Raw genomic sequence first — 21,620 nt, 5'->3', positions numbered from 1 at the left:
GTATATACATGATGTATATATTTATTATGTGACATATAATATATTTAGTATATGATAATTTATTATGAATAAAAAATATTAAATAATATATCTTACATGTAATAAAATATATACTGTGTTATAAAATTGTAAATTAATTATAATTTAATATTTGCATATAATATAATAGAGATATGGTATATAATAATATAAAATATCTATTGCATAATAATTTAATAACATTATATTCTATATTAAAAATTATTTTGTCACAAAAAATAATCTACATTATTATTTAATATATTATATATTACAAAATATTTTTATCAAATAAAAAACAATGTACAATATTTAATATATTCTATATTAAAAATATATATTTTTATTAATATTTAATATGCAACTTAGTATATAACACAATTAATATGAATTTTATTTGAAATGAATAGTGCTGATATAGTAACAATAATGAAAATGTCAGTGCCGAAAACATAAGAAATGTTTTTTTTATGTTTTATCTTTTCTTTACAAAAATTGAAAACGTTTTCTGTTATAGAAAAACAAAAACATATTATTGAACGCGATTTTTGTTTTCGTTTTATCTTTTTAGGGGTTGACAACAGAAAATAAAAAACATTTATAGTTACTAAATGCAGCCTAACATTAACATGTTTGGTTTTTAATAAATGTTAAATCATTAAAAATGTATTAGCACTTAGTTTAATGCATGGACAATTCACGTTCCTTATGTATTGTAAACAAGTTTAATTTTAAAGAAAAAAAAACGTTTAAAATTAGGCTATTTATATTTATATGAAGAGAGGACAATCTTATCAATATCCTTTAATTGTTTATCTAGGTTATTCTATTTTATTCAAAAAAAAAAAAAAAATTCAATTTTTATTTTTTAAATATTAAATTTGAGGGGTGGATTCAAATTAAATATATAAATATATGTTTCTCTTTTCTCATCTTTGGGGTTAGATTCACTTCCCTAGAGCAATGGCGGAGCAAGAGTTGGACTTCACGCTTCCTTCGAGCCTCCACTTGGTTTCTGCATTTCTCGCCATGGAACCACCAGATTTCTTGACTTCCCTGGCTCGGTAATCTCTCTCCCCTGCGCATTTTAGCCAACCCCACCCCTGTATTCCATCGGTAAATACTACTACTTTATTGAACTAACAACGAAAGTGTTGTATGTGATTGGAACGCTAGGGTATGTGGTGGAGGCTCAATCACAGAGCGAGTACAGAGATTCATCTGGGACCACTGTATCAGCGAAGCAGTAAGCCACTTTGCTCCTATCTACTCAGCCGAGTGGTTGATTTACACATAATACTAGCGTTTTTCAAGCTTTTCCTCCGTTTGGTTGCTAGGGAATCGGAGGAAAAGAAAAGAAAATGTCATCATCTTCAATCTTAACCCATGTGTTTTGAAACATGGCATTTTGATTGTTGATTTTGAGTTAGAGTTGGTTTCGCAAAATGAGAATCAATTGGAGTCAATTATATGGATGTAATAATTAAAATTTTGGTCTTTTTGCTCTTTTTCGTGCATTTTCTCAGTTACCAAATGGACCCTTTAAGTTCTGATTATTTGCTCAATGGCATTTTGATTTTGATTTTATTTTGAGTTAAGAGTTGGTTTCGCAAAGTAAGAATTAAGTGGAGTCATTTAGATGGATGCAATACTTACAATTTTGTTTTGTTTTTTTTTTTTTTTTGCTTTTTCTTGCATTTTCTCAGTAACTAAATGGACTTAAGACCTTAGGTTTTGATTTTTTGCTTCGTTTTGAGCTATGCTTGGTTTTATGACCATCGCAGGATGGAAAATGCCAAGGGCCTTACTTGAAAAGTTTTCTAAAGAAGCTCATTGTTGGAGTTGAGCAAGAAGGTGCTGATGTCCTTGATGAATTGTATGAAAAGTATGCTTTTTTCATGGCTTCATTGAAGGTAATGTTCATGGTTGAAATGATGCTCTTGTGATTCTTAATTCTTTCTTGTTTTTATGTAATGCTTTAATGATTTCTTTTTTTTAATCAAGATTTGCTGGGTTTTTTAGGACAATGAGGTGGCAAAAGGAAACTCAAGGGTTTTGAAATCTATCTCATTTCTTTTCCCAGATGGTAGGAATCTTATTTCATGGGATCCTTGCATTTGGAATTTTAACTTATTACTTGGCATCGACTTATGTTATTACGAGTGTTGGAATTTCTGTAGACTGCCTTCAAATTCCAAGTTGTCCAAAGTCAATGAAACTGGTCGTTCCACTGTATTCTTCTCTCAACATGCTTGCAGGAGATACTGGGTATGTAATATTGCCATCAGGTTTTAACATATATGTTGCCACAAACTGAGACCTGTATTTGACTGTTTTCTGAGGAGACATCTATAGCATTGATTATTGTTAATTTCTTAGTTCAGAAAGCCACAAACATATAGAGTGACGTAATTTTATTCATCCATTCTGAAGGAACTCATATGATCATCGAGATAGCTCAACGATTGTTGAAAATAGTTTAAATCTCAAATAAAATCCCAACTACAGATCCTTGAAGCTCAATTCCAACCCACTTTAAAAACTTATATTACCACCTATCACATGAGATATGATACCTTTAAGGATTCAAACCAACTTCACATCAAGCTCCAATACGTACAGAATCACTGTAACTATGAGCAATTCAAAACATGTTCACTCCTTCAATTTACTTAATTTGAAAGATTATAAGCTCTAATCATCGTCACTCCATTTATTATAACAAATGTTGGTCAATAGGGGGCTAAGCTTGTATAGGAGAGAGAATGCAATTAATTATGACATATGAAAATCAGTGTGAGAAGTTCAATACACTGTAAAGCTGGAAAGTATCATGTGGAGCTGTCAAATTAGAACCCTGTCAAACTAGTACCCTGAGTTGTCTACTAATGACTTTAGCTTGCCCCCTAAATGTTTCTACACCTTCGAGCAGGTGTCAAAATGAAAATTCGCAAAGTCAACTATGAGACTCGCAAGTCCCACTACGTGTGACCGTAGTTTTGACTGTGGAGAGAAAGTCCCACAGTAGTTTTAAACTAGATTATTTTGGGATGTGCTCCTGAAGCATAAGGAAGCTGCCATAATACAATCTGAAAAAAAGAAAAGAAAAAGAAAAAGAAATACATAAAAACCAAGTCCGTAAATTTTCAACTAAATCAAGTATGCTTATGTAAGTATAATGCTGGTTATAAAGGAGCAACCTTTTTTGTAAGATACTCGTGGATAAGTTGAGGATGCTATGTCAGTAAAGTAAGTGCTAAGGTTAGAATGCATGCATAAGATTAGGAACTGTTGGAGACTTGGAGTGTTGGTACATATGCTTTATTCATTAGGATTTAGAATTTTGGACTTGCTTGTTTCAGGAATTATTAGTAGAAAATTAGACAATGGATTAAGAGCATGAAAGGCCTTGCATGCTGAGGGAAAAAAAGTGAAGTCTGTGTTGCCATTATTTGGTATAACCTGCAATTTCATGAATAATGCAGGACATTCGGGAAATATTCTGGAATAATTAACTGTACGGACAAAGTCAGGTTCATCCATTTGTTGAGGAGTTGAGGAACAACTGTTATAGTTCAATTTCTTAGCTACGATGGTCTTGTTAGTGGTAAAAGAAGAAGATATTAGTGAGAGTATGGAGTAACTAAATCCTAGAATGACAAAATATGGCCAATAATGAAAAAAGACCGTTAATTTTATGAGTGATTTTAAATTTCATTGAACAACCAAAAGATATGGCATTTGGTTGGCTAGTGTGGGGGACAGGATTTAACCTACTCAATCTGGTTTGTGTGAAACTGGGTATGCAAAAAGCTTAATTCTTGAAGTACATATACCGTTTGTCTGAGCTTTATTAGCCCAGCTCATATTCATCAGTCCAAGTTTGGATGGTTCATGCCTCTATGAAGTAAGTTTCAGTGAGTTCAGGCCGCCTAAATACAACTAATACCTACAAACAATGAAGGATGACTTGAACAACATTCTTATTCATGTGTTAAAAGAGTGACTTGAATACTTATCCTTGATGTCAAACTTCATGTTCTCAACCATCTAGTTTATGCTGATTCCATGACTGTTGAACATATGATACATGAGCAATTTATTTCTGGGTATCATTCCCTCCCAATCAGTTGGGCTTTGGGCTGACTTAAGATTGCAATCCTCTGACTACACTGAATTCTGGCTTGAAACTCTGACCAATCTCAGGTTGAATTAATTTGGCCAATAAGTGGGGTGACCAGCCAGTTAGGCTAATTGTGACAGCCCCCAGTATTTAGTATACGGCCTACTTATGTATTGATATCTAAAAATCCACTTTGACTCCAATGAACTTGCGCTAATTTTTTTATCATGCGACACTATCTACGGCAAGGCAATTTCTAATGAGTTACTTGGTCATTATTTCTTTAATTATGGATACTTTGTTATGTATAGAATGTATCAGTATCCTTTTGTTTGGCTTTTATACGAGTTAAGCAGATGTTCCCTTGATCTTTATTAGGAATGTCAAAGAATAAATTTCAGTTCTTTATGGCATTATATACAGGTGTTCCATTTGGCCATCAAGTCTTTTTTTGTCAGAGTTCATCCTTTCATGCCCTGGAATATTCTCAAATAAGACTTGTTTTGAGGTATGATATGTGTTCCATCCATAGGTACTGCAAATGCCTGTCCAACTTGAATCATTTATGACCTAACAAGTGAGCTGATGCTGTGGATTTCTCTGCGTCACTTATGCTCTTGGCCTTTACAAATGGTAATGGCAAAAAGAAATTTCGATAAAAAAATCACAGATATGCTTCCCTTATTTTCATCATGCGTTTGAAATGTTGTATGACACTGGTCTGGTTCTAGCAATTTATACTTTGTGCTTGTCATTTTTTTTTTTTTTTGGTTCTATTTTTATCTTGTTGTGTTTTGTGTAATCCAATATATTTAATTTATTGGAGGCATTAATTACAAAAAACAGGTTGGTTCAGGTGTTGGTTTGGTTGGCATTTGTCTTGCCCATGTAAAAGCCTCTAAGGTAAGCTCTCTCTCTCTCTCTCTCACTCTATTGTGTGTGTGTGTGTGTGTGTGTGTTGATTGATAACCTCCAAGGCATTGGGTATGTAGTCGAACCTCACTAATATAGTTTGTAATTGAAGCCTTATTTTTCTGCAGACATTGTTATGCTTGTATACTTGAAGAAGGATTATATTGTGTGATTGTGTTGGTATTCCATTTATTTTTCCGTCATCTATAAATCATCCTGTAAATGGCAAAAATCTAGGTTGCTCATAGCATGTTTTTTTGATTCATAGAAACAAACGTTCAATCCTGCTTTCCTATGAATCCTTACTGTTGATCTAGATGGTAAAGAAAACTATTGATCTAGATTCACAGAAACACGCGCGCTCAATAAAAGTAGACAGCTTCTTGAACCTCTTCTTTCACAAATGAGTACAATCTGTAAGGGGCGACATTAATATTTTTCCCCCATCAAATCCTAAGATTTGATTTTTGAGAACCCTTGAAAGGCTATTTACCTTTTAATATTAGCAACTGTTGCTTTAAAGTTATAAACATGCCTCTTTTTTTTTTTTTTGTTTTTTGGAGAATATATGGTTCATCCAATCACCTTTGAAAATATTCCTTTGATTCAGGTGATCCTGAGTGATGGTGACTTGTCAAGTTTAGCAAATATGAAGCTTAATTTGGAGTTAAATCAACGGAGCAATAGAACTGATTTTCCAGAAAGAAGCACGGAACTTCAGAATCCGGTATGTTATGATGATAGTACATTTTTATCTGGCATCATTGTCTACTCTTTTACTGTATATGATGTATGGGAATAATCAATACATATCCGATGGAAAAAGTGAATACCCATATTGTAAAGCAATCCTTATATTTATTTGGCTCAATCGAATTAGAGCCCCAACTACTTTGACTTACTGGAAAATTCTTCATTCTAAATGTGAACGAGGGATACGCTAGAACAGGTGCAAAAGAATGATTTTTTTTTTAAATAGTGATGTTTAAATATACATAGTTTCTCTCTCCAATTTATATGAGAATCTTCCTTAATATGAAAATTATCAACGAAAATTGTAAATGTATTAAATGTAGATATTATCAATCAATATCAAGTTCTTAAATTTATCATGTTGTTCAAAATTTTTTTTTTATCTTATTTTTTTTTGCTGCATCACTGAAAAGAAGTGTTTAATTTGTATGTTGGAGGAAGTCGTAAACCATTTTGTTGCTCTTTTGTAGAAAATTTAGACTGTCCATTGATCTCAAGTTGAAGTAGCTCCCAGCTTTCCATTATTACTGATTTTAGCAACTAGAGAAGTATGTTTGTCTTGAAATATGAGTTCAAATACATTTTAAGATTGTGAACTTGTTCAGTGAAGACGCATCAATATGGTTGCTTATGGAATTTGAACGCTTCAGTTTTGTTCATGCAGAATATCTGAAGCAACTAGTAATATTTTGGCATTGGAATACAGCCACGATGGGATAAGGCTTTGAGGTTTCTGTGGTTATGATTATCGCATTCATTTCTTAAAGTTTAAACCTGAAGCCCCTTGAATATGATTATAAGCTTTAAACTTCAAAGATAATTTTTGTTCTTTGAATGTGGAACTGTTTCATGAAATATTGTGGTAGCTTACTAAAGTTTAAACCACGAAATGTAACTGAAGCACAATATCGAACAATGCTGACTTGAATCGTGATATCAGGTACAATGCATATATCTGCCATGGGAATCGGCTCTGGATATTGGGGTCGAAGACTTCATGCCGGACATAATGTAAGTGTTTCCTTTTCTAATTATTTAGTTGGCGAAAGCGAGGGCTATTTAAGTGCTGTGTTCAATTTTACCACGGTAATGACTTTGATTGTCAAGAGTCCAAATATCCATAGGTAACCAACATGTTGACTGGTCAAAATCATGTTAGAATGTTAAACAACATTATCAAGTTAGAAAAAAATACAAGAAGAAACAAGTAAATGTCTGTAAAATCCAAAAATCAAAGAGTTGGTGCCATAGTATCTGGTTTCTCGTCATGGCACATAGAGAATCGTGTCAATTTTCTGGAGTTGGCATGTTTTAAGTGCTGGATATGTTTGGGTGCCTTAACTTTTAAGTTTCTTGGTGAGACTTTATGTCTATCTCGTACATTGTGTCTTATGGTCATTTAGCTGGAATTTCAAAAATCAGTGGTGGGACACAGCGTGCTAATCTTACATGATTTAGTGGTTCAGTTCCATTTTTTAGGTCATCATTTATTAAGATTATTGTTGTTTCACTTCTCTTTATACAGCTTAGGTGCAGACGTAATCTATGATCCATTATGCCTTCCACACCTTATTCGAGTTCTTTATGTTCTTTTGGGCCATGAAAAATTGTTATCTCGTCGCCAGAATGATCTCTGTTCAGACTGTCAACAGGGTAGTAGACATATAAAAGGTGGAGTTTGTGGTGCTGACTATGCATGTGGACTTGATGGAAGGAAAACTCACCATAACGACCAACTAAAGAATTCCAATCATGATAATGGGCACGTCTTTGATACTGGTCCAGGCAAAGCTAAATTTCATGGTGATCTAGATGCTGAATATCCGTGTAATGCATCAACGGAAGGCCCTATAGCATACATCGCTTCTGTCATACGCAACATGGACACATTCAATTGCTTTCTTGCACTAGCAGAACATGCAAATCTCGTTGTCACAGACATAACTGAAAAAGTTAAGCTGTTTGATTTGCTTCCTTATATGCAATCATACAATCGGTCCAGCATACGGCTATTTACTGTTGTGTCTTTATGCAAGTGAACTTTGCATCCCTGCATAATTCAAGTAACCTGTGTGTGTGTGTGTGACCAGCTATTCGGCTGCTGGTTTTATAGAGCTATCACCCTGTAATTGAAATGGAAGTGTTATGATTTCCTGTGGTAGGTTCCAATGATGCCAATGGCGGTAGTTTTTGCTATCAAGAAAGGCACTGCATGAATTGTTCCAATGAGATCGTTGTTATTCATTATCTGCAGATGCTATTAGTAAAATCAAGATCGTTGTTATTCATATGGGTGATGGAAGATGAGAATGTAACTTTTAGAACTTTTGAATTGGAATTTGAATTATATTTTGATAATGATATTATAGAGCTTAGCTCTTTATTTATCCAACTCCTCTTCTTTGGTTGTGTTTTCTTGTTCTATATTCTCCTTTCTCCTATTCACCGGGCGGGAGAGAGGACTCGAGACAGATAATGTTTTTGCTTTGTGTTTTTTTGCTTTTGCTAGTGTAGTGTAGCGAAGCAGAAACACAAAGCATGTTTGGTAATGTTTGTTGTCATTTGAATATTACTGAAAAGCTTTCGAAATTGAAGCCAAATTCGAAAGTATAAAAATGATGTTTTTTTATTTTTGGTTTGCTTCGCACTGTAGCAAAGCACTTAAAAAAAAAATAAAAAAAAAAAAAAATCTTTTTAAAATGACATTTTAACTAGTCTTTCAATTTTTCAAACTTGAAACGCTTTTTACTTTACATGTTTTCATGTTTTTGGCTTTAAAAAATCTTGTAACAAATTTATATTATTAAACAAGTTTTAAAATAGTGTTGAATACGCTCTAAAATAGAAATATTGCTTCTGGTTCAAATCAAAAGAAAAGCACGAGACAAAAATGATCGCCAAAAGGATCCTGAACTTTTTATATTTGAGAATATGAAGGTTTAAACTTGCACCCCATTTAAATCAAGAGGAGGTCCAATTCAGATAAAAAGCCCGATCTGAATCAGGCTTTAAGCCCGATTGAGGGGCCTAATCTAATTCTACCTGGGCTTCAAATGTGATGGCCTGGCATGGGCCATTTGAAATGCTTATGCTTAGCATACAACCAAAAAGTTAAAAATAGGAAGAAAAGAAAGGAGAAAAAAAAAAAAACAAAAGAATTAGAATCAATTGGAACTGTCCCAATTCGTAATAATTTTAGTGGTTGGAACAAAAGTTGAAGCATTTTATATTGGGAAATATTAGAATATGTATGTACTCACAGCATCATATTGTCATTTTCTCCCTAGAGAGGTAGACCCCACAAGGTGTTGTCACACGCCATTAGAGAGAAACACCCAAATTCCCATTTGAAGTAATTTAAGTTGTATATTTGGTACAACTAGATGGTCGGTGGTGGACGAGAGAAGAGATAAAAACAGAATTCGGACACGTACTATCCTTGTCAGAAAAGTAAAACCCACAGCTGTCACAAGTGTACTTATATCATTTGAATTATATTTATATAATGCATAGATGCACCACACACGCATACATACATACATACATACATATATATATATATATATGTATGTATATATATTGTCAGAACGTATGTCTATTCAACGGCAACATCGTGAAGTTCAGGGCCAAGAAAATGGAAGGAAAACAGGAGATTGAAGTAATTCATTCATGGTCTGCTCCCAGATCTCTCAGTACTAGTCTCATGTATTCTTTTGCTCAGGTACCCATTTCATTCACACACAATAGTATCTATCTGTGTGTATGTTTTATTGCTTGCTTGTTTGCTTGCTTGATGAAACGGGTTGCTATCAGAAAGTTCTATCTATTTTATGTTTGTTTGCTTGATAAAATGAGTTGCTATCAGAAGTTCGTTTTTATTTATTTTCAAGAAAATGCGAGTACACTCACAATATTGCCCCGAACACTCAACCATATTTCCTTCAATTTCCAAAATTGGTGTGGTCTATGTTTTCAATCTTGTGCTAATTATATTTGGATTTTGAAATTGTCTAGATTAGATATGTGTTATTACAAAGAAAAAGTAAATATGTACTGAACTAGAAAGATGAGTCATATTCATTCATATATGCTGTTGCTAATGTCTTAATTTTCTTGATTTCTCAATTTACGGTCATGACCCTGTTTGCTCCTCCATTAGGATGTTGGGAGAGTGGGCACAAATATAGACCTCACCTTTGGTATTATTTGCACGAAATGGTTGCTCTCAAGATTCGAACCCGGTGTTCTCATGCTTGATAATATTAAATCTATATCATGAAAATTATGATCATTATAGGTTGCTTACTTTGAAAAAACTGAAACAAAAGTACCTCTTTGTCATCCGAAGACTGTACCACTGGGCCATTAGTCTAGATGGTATGATCTCTCCTCCCAAAGAGAAAGGTTGAGAGTTTGAACCCTGTTATGGGCAATATTATGTGAGCGCGCTTTTGCTTGAACTTTCGAGGAAAAAGTAAAAAAAAAAATTTAAAGACTCTAATTTTAGAAAAAAATATATTATGGCTTCTGGTTTGAGCTGTGAGGTTTTTTAGTATTCCCAACTCAAAGGTTTCTAAAGTTAACAGCATAATTGGTAAATGAGAACATGTTCAAAAGCGAGTGAGGGTAACCACAAATGCTGGCTAGAAAGTTAGTTGCTTATTCGTTTTTGATAAAAATTCGAATAGAAATTTGGTTCCTTTTAAGATTCGTGAAATGCCATGGGGCCGGAAGGGGTTGTGCAAATATACATTATGGTTTTGCTTCAAGGACTAGGTCTAGGAGATGATTCCAAGCATGAGAACCTAGTTCATGGTAACCACAAATGCAAAATAATGTCAACAGTTTGGTCTTACCCAGCACGTCCCTTCGAATATTTAATCAATAGGGACCATTTCTTTTTTTTTTTTCTTTTCAAAGACTGGGAAGTCAAAAATCATTTTTTCGTCAAAAAGGAATGCCAAAAATAAATAGCCATAGAATATGTGTTTTATGATGAATCCATTATGCTTTATATCTAATCGCAGTTGTTGATATATTAATTTTTGCCCCTCTCCTATTTTGGGTTTTCTTCAGAGGGATGATACAGAAGTGCTTGATGAACCACTCTATGCAAATTTCCTCCGTTTAACTGGTGTGGAAAGGCCTTACAGAGAAGAACTTCTATCAAAAACGGTAAATGAGATGAAGCATTATCATTTTTGTGTTCCACCTTCTCAACCTATCCCCTCTTTAAAATTTTGTTGAATTATCTTCAATCTACCTCGAGTGATGTGGTGGCTTTCTACTTGCTCTACTTGTTCTAAACTGTAGTGAGTAGCAGGAGACTAACATCCTTTTATTGTTTACTACTTTTTGAACGTATTTTGTGGTGTGTGATTCACAAAATGAGGTCTAACTGCTATTTGCTGGCCAGGAATTATCCGTTAGCAAAGAAGAGAAGAGTAGGAGAAAAAAAAGAAGGAGAGAGAGAGAGAGAGAGAGAGAGAGAGAGAGAGAGAGGAGAAAATTATGTTTTTTTGAGAAGAAAAAACTGTGGGAAAAAAGAATGGAACATAATTTTGAAATTCAGAGAAAGAATATGAGAATTAAAACTCAATTCAATATTATTCACGATGGTGTTACATTGAATTTATAGAATAATACCTAGCTAAAATAGGTAACTAATTATACAATAATAGGGAAACTAATTGCCTACCAATTAGCCCTAAATCAAGGAGCAAATAATTCAATCCTACAGCTGTACAATCTGTATGATCCCGGATTACAAAAGGTAAAATCTCAACACACCCCCTCAAGTTGGTGCATAGATGTCACACATGCCCAACTTGTCTAAAATTTTTGAAAACACTTGATTTGAGACTGCTTTGGTGAGAATGTCGGTTAGTTGATCCTCAGATCGAATCTTAGGCCAACTCCACAATTTTTCCATCCAACTTTTCCTTAATGAAGAATTTGTCTATTTCGACATGCTTCGTACGATCATGTTGAACTGGATTATGGGCAATATCATATCCTGCTTTATTATCACAATATAGTCGAATGGGTTGCCTAGGTAGATAACCCAAATCTCGCAAGAGAAGTCTTAACCACAAAGTTTCATAAAGTCCAAGCGCCATACCTTTAAATTCAGCTTTTACACTCGAGCGAGCAACAACATTTTGTTTCTTGCTTCTCCATGTAACAAGATTACCTCTTACAAAAGTGAAGTAACCAGAAGTAGATCGTTTATCATCTATAGCTCTAGCCCAGTCAGCATCAGTATATGCATCTATGTTTTGATAACCAGTATTTTTAGTAAACAAAATTCCTTTTCCAGGAGCAGATTTTAGATATCTCAAAATGCGCATAACTGCATTCATATGTTGCTCTCCAGGATCATACATAAACTGGCTAACAATGCTCAATGCATAAGCCAGATCCGGTCTCTTGTGTGCTAAGTACATCAATCTTCCTACAAGTCTTTGGTATCTTCCTTTATTAGCAGGTACTTGGTTGGACTCAACACATAACTTCAGTCCTTCTTCCACTGATGTCTCAGCTGGTTGACATGCTGTCATACCAGTCTCTTGTAATAAATCTAAGGCATATTTTCTTTGAGATAGAAAGATTCCTTTATTAGATCGAGATATTTCGATCCCAAGAAAATATCTCAAAGGACCTAGATCTTTCATTTCGAATTCTCTGGACAAGTACTTCTTGAGAGCCTTCATTTCTTCAGGATCTTTCCCTGTAACCACCATGTCATCTACATATACAATGAGTGTAGTGATCTTACCCTGTTGTTTCTTCAGGAATAATGAGTGGTCTGAATTGCTCTGATGGTAGCCAAAGACTAGCATCGACTTTGTGAATCTTCCAAACCATGCTCTCGGAGATTGTTACAACCCATATAATGATTTTTTTAACCTGCAGACCTTCCGACTATACTTTTCGGGTATCATGCATCCTGATGGGAGATCCATGTAGACTTCGTTAGATTATTCACCATGCATAAAGGTATTCTTGACATCGAATTGTTGCAATGGCCAATCCAAGTGCGCAGCTAAAGACAACAAGACCCGAACTGTGTTGATTTTGGCTACAGGTGCGAACGTCTCTGTGTAATCGATTCTATAGGTTTGGGTGTAACCTTTTGCCACCAATCTTGCTTTAATTGTTCAACTGTGCCATCGGCTTTATACTTCACAGTGTAAATCCAGCAACATCCTACTGGTTTCTTTCCTGGTGGAGGATCAATGAATTCCCAAGTTTTATTTTTCTGTAAGGATTTCATCTCCTCTTTCATAGCTGCTTTCCACCTAGAGTCAGCTAAGGCTTCCTGCACATTGTTTGGAATAGATAAAGTAGATAATTGATTTACAAATGACAAATTTGATTCTGACAAACGATGTTTCGACACATAATGACTCATGGGATACTTAACTTTATTAGAAAGTTCGGGTTCATATGTGGGTTTAGGAATACCTTTAGTGTGACACTGTGGTAATTGTTTTCTGAATGGCTCAGGCACTAAATCAGAAACATCCTCAGCAGGCGATTGGTTTGATATATCAGTTGCGAGGGACTCAAACTCGGACGATGGTAGGGTTGGCGCCATACTTTTCATTTTTGGGCGTTCAAAACCACTTTGATCTAAACTTATACCACTCGAATCCAATTCGCCCGATTCCTGATTGGCTGGTCCAACTTGTGAGTCATCACCACTAGAATCGCTATCCTAAAAAAATGTGATAATCATAATTTAGATAAACATAATCTAGAGTTTGAATTTCTTTCTGGTACTCCCCCTGAAGTTCAGATGCAGAGGAAAAATACATTGAGTCTTCATGGAAGACATCTATGGTGATAAACATTCGTCGAGTTGGAGGGTGATAACAGCGATACCCCTTTTTATGAGTAGCATATCCGAGAAAAACACATTGCAATGCTTGAGGAGTTAGTTTGTTGCGTTGATGCTTATGGAGGTGTACAAATGTTACACAACCAAAGACACGAGGAGGTAGATTTAAGATGGTTGGGGCAACAACTGCGTCAGTGAGAGCCTGCAATGGTGTCCGAAAGTCAATAGAGCTGGAAGGTACTCGATTGATTAGATATGCTGCAGAGGTGAGTGCTTCTCCCCAGTACGATAACGGTATATGAGCTTCTATCAATGAAGAACGAATAACCTCCAACAAGTGACGATTTTTTCGCTCTGTAACCCCGTTCTACTGGGGTGTATTGGAACATGTGGTTTGATGAATAGTTCCATGTGCTTCCAAATATTGTTGAAGGTCAAAACTCTGATATTCTCCACCATTGTCATTGCGGAGAACTTGAACATGTGCATTATAGTGAGTTTTAACCATTTTATGAAACTTTTGAAACAATAAGTTCACTTTACTTTTGGATTTCATCAAGCACAACTAGGTTATCCTGGTACAGTCATCGATAAAAGTAACAAACCAACGTGATCCACCTAAAGTAGTGACTTTGGACGGACCCCAAACATCAAAATGTATAACCATAAAAGGAAGTGGACTTTTATTCAAACATAAACGAAGCACGGTGGCTTTTTGCTAGTTCACAAACATCACAGCGGAAACTAGAACCATCAAAATTTTCAAATAAACTAGGAAATAATTTTTTCAGATAACCAAAGGAAGCATGCCTCAGACATCAATGCCACAGCCAGATGTCAGATTTCTTTTTCTCCCCCTCAGAACCATCCACTGTCAATGCTTGTTGTAGCTTGTCGGAACTTTTTGACATCAAGTCCAAGTAATACAGCTTCCCTCGCTTCATACCACAACCAATCGTCTGCTTTGTTTGGATGTCCTTAAACACACAAAAATCAGGCAAAAAAATTACAACACAAGATAAAGCTGGGAAACTGACAAAAGATTATAAGCTAAAGATGGAACAACTAAAACAGAATCTAAATACAGATTAGCAGTGAGTGTCAAAGATCCTTCCCCAATAACTGTGGTCGAAGTACCATTGGCAATAGAAACAAATTGTTGTGAGGAGGAATTAAGAGGTGAGACCTGTCTAGAATCAAATATCATATGATCTGTAGCACCAGAATTAATTATCCATGCACTATTAACAACAGGTGTAGAAATATTTAAAACCTTACCACCATTATCTCCAGTTACTACCAACCCCAAGGTCTTTTTAGCACCATCATCCTCTGTCTTAACAACTGCTGCAGTGGAGGCCTTTGTCGAATTTTTCTTCCAACGGCTATGATCCCACCATTTCGGATATCCCACAAGTTCGAAATAGCGACTTTTGGTATGACTAGTCTGATTGCAATGGGTGCATTTGTAGGTAGACTTGTCTGCACCGTTGGTGACTTTGGATTGATTGGGTTTAGTACGGTCCTGCCAGTTTTGCTTAGATCTGTTTCGAGCCATCTCGGACTCCCCTTTCAGAGTTGCACAATGTACCGCTTCTCGTCGAACTGAAGAGTAGCAGCCTTTCAAGTCTAGAACTGGATCTTTCCGTAGAATTTCTCCACGAATTTGTTCAAAATCACCATCCAATCCGGCAAGAAAGATGTTGTGATACCCCTCGATTCTAGAGCCACAGGTGATCAAGTCTGATGTGAACCCTTAGTCGCTCGATAGACTTCTGATATGCTTCAATGTCATCCGGATCTTTCATGACCACTTTATCTCGATGGTCCATTTCTCGGAAAACCTCAGTTAGCTCTCTATAATATTCAGATAGAGACTTTCCATTTTGTTTGGCAGTGAAGGCCTTTTGGTTCAAGGCGAAAACTTGAAACTCATCATTCCCATCATTAAAGGCCTTTGATATAGCACTCTAGATTTCGTGGGCAGTGGGTAAGCCTAAATAATGCTTCATAATTTCTGGAGTCATGGACATTAATAGGCACCGCTTCACTCTCTGATTTTCGGCATACCACTTGTTATAACCATCTTCTGATTCAACAGATGGCTTAGTCTTGCCACAAATATAAGAGAGTTTCTCCCTTTCAGCAATATGCATCTCCATCAGTTGGGACCAAACGTCATAATTGGATTCAGTAAGACTAATCCCTGCATTAAAAACACATTCAGATTGAATAAAAATAGGAACTGATTTCATCCCAGAGGATTCAATATTTTTTTCACTCATTTTTTGTTTTTTTGTTTTTTATTTTTTGTTTTTGTTTTTTGATATATATATATATTTTTAATAAAAAAAAAAACAAACTATTCAAGAAGCCCAATGCGTCTCTGTTAAGAGACACAAACAAAAAATAAAATAAAAAACAAAAAAATTGGATGAGAGCAGAGATGCCAGATCCGGCAACGTGACGGCAATGATGGAGGAAAGGAAAAGACGACTACCGTGGAAAGCGGCCGGCGATTTGATGATGGAGACAACGGTGGCTGATTTAATGATGGACGGTGGGCAACAGCGATGATGGAGACAGCGGCTGTGGGTTCTCCTCCTTGTTCGACGGCGACGATGGATCCGGCGGCGATGATGGAGACGGCGGCTGTGGGTTTTCTCCTTGTTCGTTGACTATGATGGCTCGGCTGTGATGCGGAGAGGACTGGTTCGGTTCGGCATCGGAGAGGCGGCTGGTTCAGCTGAGATGACAGCAGCGGACAGTGGGCGGTGGCTGAACTGTGGCTTCGGCCGTGATGGGCTGGTATAGACGGGGCAGCTGATTGATGAACGGCGGCGTGGGTCTGTGACCGGTGATGATGAAGGACGATGCAGCGGTTCGGCTGCGGCTTGTGATGGCAGCGGGCGTGATTTTTGGGTTGGTAGATTGGTGAATCAATGGTGGTTTATGGTGAATGTATATGTATGTGTATGGGTCTGTGAATTTATGTGTATGTGTATGGGTCTGTTGTATGAATGTATGTGTATGGGTCTGTTGTATGAATGTATGTGTATGGGTCTGTGAATTTCAAAGATAAATTCAAAGAGATTCAAATGTACGGTTCAATGATGGCTTTGATACCATTTTGAAATTTAGAGAAAGAATATGAGAATTAAAACTCAATTCAATATTATTCACGATGGTGTTACGTTCAATTTATACAATAATATCTAGCTAAAATAGGTAACTAATTATACAATAATCGGGAAACTAATTACCTACCAATTAGCCCTAAATCAAGGAGTAAATAATTCAGTCCTACAGCTGTACAATCTGTATAATCCTAGATTACAAGAGGTAAAATCTCAACACATAAAGGAAGAGGAAGGGAAGTAAGGGGGTGAGAAAGTGGAATGATTTTCAATACTTTATCTCCCCTGTTTGGCAGAAGAAAGAGAAGATCAAAGAAGGGAATTGGTTAAGAAGAGAAAGTGGAGGGTTTACGAAAAGTTTCTGTTCTCATCTCCTCTTTTCAAACACAGCAATCCTGAGGTGATAAAAAGGACTAGTGGAGGGTTAAGAGAGGAGTCCCATTTGTATCTGTTGCACTAAAATGATTTACAATAACATTTCATATTTTTTTTCCTTATGCTTTTGAATTTTTTTACATTTGCATATCATTGTTCTTTCTTTTATATTATAATTTTTATAATACCGTGTAGGTTTGTCACGTGCTCTAATGCTTGAAATTGATTTTCTGAATAGGAATCGGACGGAAATAAGGTGGTCAAAGATGTCATTTTCGGTCCTGGAGTAAAGAAGTATCGGTACTGTAAGGTAATCAACAAGCTTTTCAATCATGAATCAAAATAATTTAATTTTAGTGGGATATGTTAAATTATTGGCTAATTTTCCTCCAAAAATTTTGTACTTTGAAATTATTTTGTCAAGCTATGGATGTGTTCATTGTTCATGGTTTTACATCTTTGGGTTAAGATCACAAAAAACTAGAACTTTGTGGCATGGTAAATCAATCTTCCTAAGATCTAACACGCACACACACATTCATTGTCCATGCTTGAGTTTTCCCCAAACTTCAGGTGTACCATAATGGTGAAAACTGAAAAAAATAGTGTAAAGTAACTAGATGATCTCTTATTCTAGAAACTAGCACGAGAAAAAAATATTGAGGCAGCCATTGTCTTCCTACAAGCATATTGGTCTGTGTGGGCAACAATTGTCTTCCTACAAGCATATTGAAAATTTACTTGCAAGTTGTCTGTAGTATTCGATGTTCCAGAAAGATTTAAATGATCTGTTTGGGGGGTACTGGCCGTTATTTTCGTTGATGGTTTATTACATTTTAAAAAAGAGACAATATTGCTGTTAATAATCATTGAACTAGTGACCTTGTTATTATCTATTTTATGGATACACATCTGAACCAAAAGACTCAATGGTGGGTTGAGGAATCAAGGTCGAGGATGGACAGTTCCTCCAGACGGGATGGTCGGGGGTGTAAAAGGCGGGTAGCAGGTTTGCAACAGGATGTGGGGGCATTATGTGGTGTCTAAATTCATTACTCATTCAAGTATTCTCTCCATGTATTTCTTGGAATAATTCATCTATATTCTAATTAACTTTATGTTCTCCCCATTCAAAATTTAAAATGTTATCCTATTTCTTGTTTCTAGTAATAGTTACAACTTATTCTTCTAAAAGTTCATATATTGTTTATACTATTTCATTTCTTTGTCTATTTATTTCGATATAATAGAGTTTGTATTTTCCTTCTTCTTCTTTTTTTTTTTTTTTAAAAAAAAATTTATTTATAAATTTCACTTTCTCATTTAGCCAATTTAGTTTGTTGGAGGCATATGCTGTATTGAACCTACTTTGAATCATAGTGTCTACCACTAGGGACATGACTCTAACATCAAATTTGGATTAGAATGGGATATGTATACATATGGTTGGCCGACTCGGCCAAGTTGTATCAGAATGGACCTCCAACGAGCTTGAATTGGGCCAATACAGCATTGGGATTCCAGACTCCCTCTTGACTCCGATTGAGTCAGCTCTGATAATATAAAATGAAGACCCATCTCATTTTACACAATTTTTCACCCTTCTTCTTACTTTACAAGTGCCCTCTCTCAGTAAACTTAAATTTCAGTTTCAAACATCAAAATCAACAAGATCTAGCCTTAGATCTTGAATCAAGAACACCCCAAACAAGATTTAATCGGTGATGTTTCAAAAAAACTTTTTTGGTTTCTTCCGCGTCACTCCAAGTATTGTTTTAGATATCTTCTCACTTGGTACTATGTTGGTTAGTAATTATGTGATTAATTTTTAATTTTTTCATGTTAAAGTCTACCATTCCTCATTAATTTAGTAACAAGTCTAAAATATTATTATCTTTTTTGCCAACAATGATTTAAAGTTTATGTATAAGTCATAAAAAAGAAAAAAAAAAAGAAAAAAAGAAGCATATACCAAGGTGTTTCGGCCCTACACAGGAGGTTAAAAAAATTCATGATTGCGGCGTCCAATTCCATTACATTATGGCCGATATGGCCCGTATTTGTTACATCGCGTCCGCAACTACAAACCATGTGTATACATCATCAAGAAAGTGAAAGAATGATGCAAGCTCATCTATTCCCAATCATTAAAGATTTAGGAAAATAATGAAAACAATAGATGTTAGCAATTATAATTGGTCTACCTTTGTCCTAGTAGCCTTGTGTAACGGGTGGGCATTTGTCCATTTACCCAAAATCTTAAGCTATTGGGTAGTGCTGCATACCCACCCATTTATACCCCATTCATTTTCCCATCCAGATCCGATGTGAGACAAACTCCCCCTTGTAATATTCTCCCCCACTTGAAGTCGCAATGCCCTCGTTGCGGCTCGGGCTACCCTGCTTACCCGGGGTGAAGACCTGGACGCCCTTAGGGCTGAGCGCTTAGCGTGACACTAGATCAAGGACTGGATCTTGCTATAATACCAACTGTAACGGGTGGGTGCTTGCCCATTTACCCAAAAGCTTAAGCTATTGAGTAGTGCTGCATACCTACCCATTTATACCCATTCATTTTCCCCCATTCATTTTCTCATCTGAATCCGATGTGGGATAAGTCTTCCTTTGTAACATTCTCCCCTACCCGAACTTGCAACACCTTCGTTGTGGTCGGTCCACCTTGCCCACCTGGGTGGCACACCTAGACGTTTTCTGGCCAGGCGCTTGGCGTGATACCGGATCAAGGATTGGGTCTGGCTCTAATACCAACTGTAATGGGTGAGCGCTTGCTCATTTACCCAAAAGTTTAAGCCTAGGTCAGGGTTTGGAGACCAGTAGAGAGAAAAGGAAGAAAAAAAAATTATAGATGGCTTACCTTGGACAAAGAACGGAAAAAGCTGCAGAAAGATAACAAAATGTTGGTCAGTGTTTGGAGACTGGTATTGCCTACCAATGATCTTCCCCAAAACAAGATCCTCACCTTATTCCCTACCACCATATCCAACCTTCTGGGAGAACAAAGAGTACCCCTGGGAGATGAACTTCCAAGGACATTAGTGACTCTTTCTATAGGCTGATTAGATACCAACCACTGTCTTGCTATATTTATATTTGGTGATTCAATGTGAGTGATAGTTTTGCCTAATTGGTCTTTCACAGGCACTTATGCTACGTTTGGTGTGCATGAATGAAATGGAATGCCATTCCAACCATTTATCTGTTTGGAGTGTAGGAATGTAATGGAATGACCATTCCATTGGAATGAAAATCCATTCCAGGGAATGAAAATCCATTCCATTACTAAACCTATGGAATGGCCATTCCATTCCATAGTACGATTAAATATTTTTGTAATATTCCCAATAAGCCCTTTATTATATTCCAATAAGGCAAAAATCTTTGGTATAAACAAAAAAATATTTCACTTTCCATTTTTCAACTTCTTTATTAGACGTGGTAAAGGTCTTTTACCTTCCCTCTCTTCTGAATATACCCAGGGCTGCCATTGACAAAAAATCGCAGAATCTTCAACCAAATTGCAAGTATTAATCTCTTTATCTTCCGAGTATATCATTTAATTTTTTTCTTTTTTTCGTATCTTTGTGTTGAAACGTTTGTGTGATTTCTCCGTCTTTCTCTCTTCGAGCATTTATATATGGAGCAATGATAATATAAAATAAAAATTAACAATCATCTGGAGTCAAAAATAATATTTTATTTTATTTTAAGGTTTTTCTTTGTTTTTTTCAATGGCAGTATTGGGCATCTTATAACATTCCATAATTCATCGTCAGAATATTAATTAAATTGATGTTATTAAAAAGTAATGTAAGCCAATGAAAAGGGTATTTTTGAGAAAAATCATTCCATTCCAGATTTAATGATGGTCAACCAAATAATAGAATGGTAATAATCATTCCATTCCATAATGATTCACCGTGTCACACCAAACAATGGAATAATATTCTCATTCCATTCCATTCTTATTCTCATTCCATTCCGAGCTGCATTCCATTCCATTCTTGCACACCAAACGTAGCCTTAAAAGAATTGGCTTATATTTTTAACAGACAAGTTCTCCAAACCTAAATTTCGTTTATCATTGGGAAGCCGAGCTACCTCTCATTAATGTAACTGATTTTTGCTGTTCTCACTAGATCCGTCCCATAAAAAAAATCTCTTTAAATCTTTAATATTCTACAGGCAACCATAGTTAGAATCTTAAAGAGAGAAAAGTAAGGTAGGAGTGTTAAACAAATAAGACTGGACTAGAGTGATTTTACCTTCCCCAGAATTGAATCTTTTCTTAAAAAAATCTAACCTCTACCAATCGTAAAAACTTATATGGCCCTAAGATTACCATGCAAAAAGAGGGCCATGTAATACCTGTGCCAATCACTATGACCCTTTTTTAATTTTAAAGATTCTGTCATGTTTTAAATGAATATTTTACAAACCA

General features: G+C 35.7%; 1 protein-coding gene across 2 annotated transcripts in view; it reads left to right on the top strand.

Annotated features, from left to right (window-relative positions):
- The first annotated feature begins 940 nt into the window (after positions 1-940).
- LOC132294647 (branched-chain-amino-acid aminotransferase-like protein 1) overlaps positions 941-21,620 on the top strand; it is a 51,222-nt gene continuing 30,542 nt past the window's right edge. Inside the window, exons 1-14 of one of the 2 annotated variants that reach the window (XM_059792570.1) lie at positions 941-1,082; positions 1,195-1,264; positions 1,803-1,931; positions 2,041-2,104; positions 2,199-2,286; positions 4,565-4,649; positions 4,988-5,044; positions 5,664-5,780; positions 6,747-6,817; positions 7,332-7,827; positions 8,176-8,211; positions 9,459-9,527; positions 10,883-10,981; positions 17,400-17,471. In XM_059792570.1, the coding sequence (XP_059648553.1) occupies positions 982-1,082; positions 1,195-1,264; positions 1,803-1,931; positions 2,041-2,104; positions 2,199-2,286; positions 4,565-4,649; positions 4,988-5,044; positions 5,664-5,780; positions 6,747-6,817; positions 7,332-7,827; positions 8,176-8,211; positions 9,459-9,527; positions 10,883-10,981; positions 17,400-17,471 (1,554 nt within the window). In that variant the 5' untranslated portion in view covers positions 941-981. Of the gene's footprint in view, positions 1,083-1,194; positions 1,265-1,802; positions 1,932-2,040; positions 2,105-2,198; positions 2,287-4,564; positions 4,650-4,987; positions 5,045-5,663; positions 5,781-6,746; positions 6,818-7,331; positions 7,828-8,175; positions 8,212-9,313; positions 9,528-10,882; positions 10,982-17,399; positions 17,472-21,620 lie in introns of those variants that run through there. The other variant, XM_059792569.1, reaches the window with a different exon arrangement.

The sequence above is a fragment of the Cornus florida genome, unplaced genomic scaffold (assembly GCF_030987335.1).
Source record: "Cornus florida cultivar Cherokee Brave unplaced genomic scaffold, ASM3098733v1 CherokeeBrave_3.0.0_Hap2_Chr02, whole genome shotgun sequence".
Lineage (NCBI taxonomy): Eukaryota > Viridiplantae > Streptophyta > Magnoliopsida > Cornales > Cornaceae > Cornus > Cornus florida.
The sequence above is the reverse complement of the archived record's forward strand: the minus strand, read 5'-3'. Positions and strand labels throughout refer to the sequence as shown.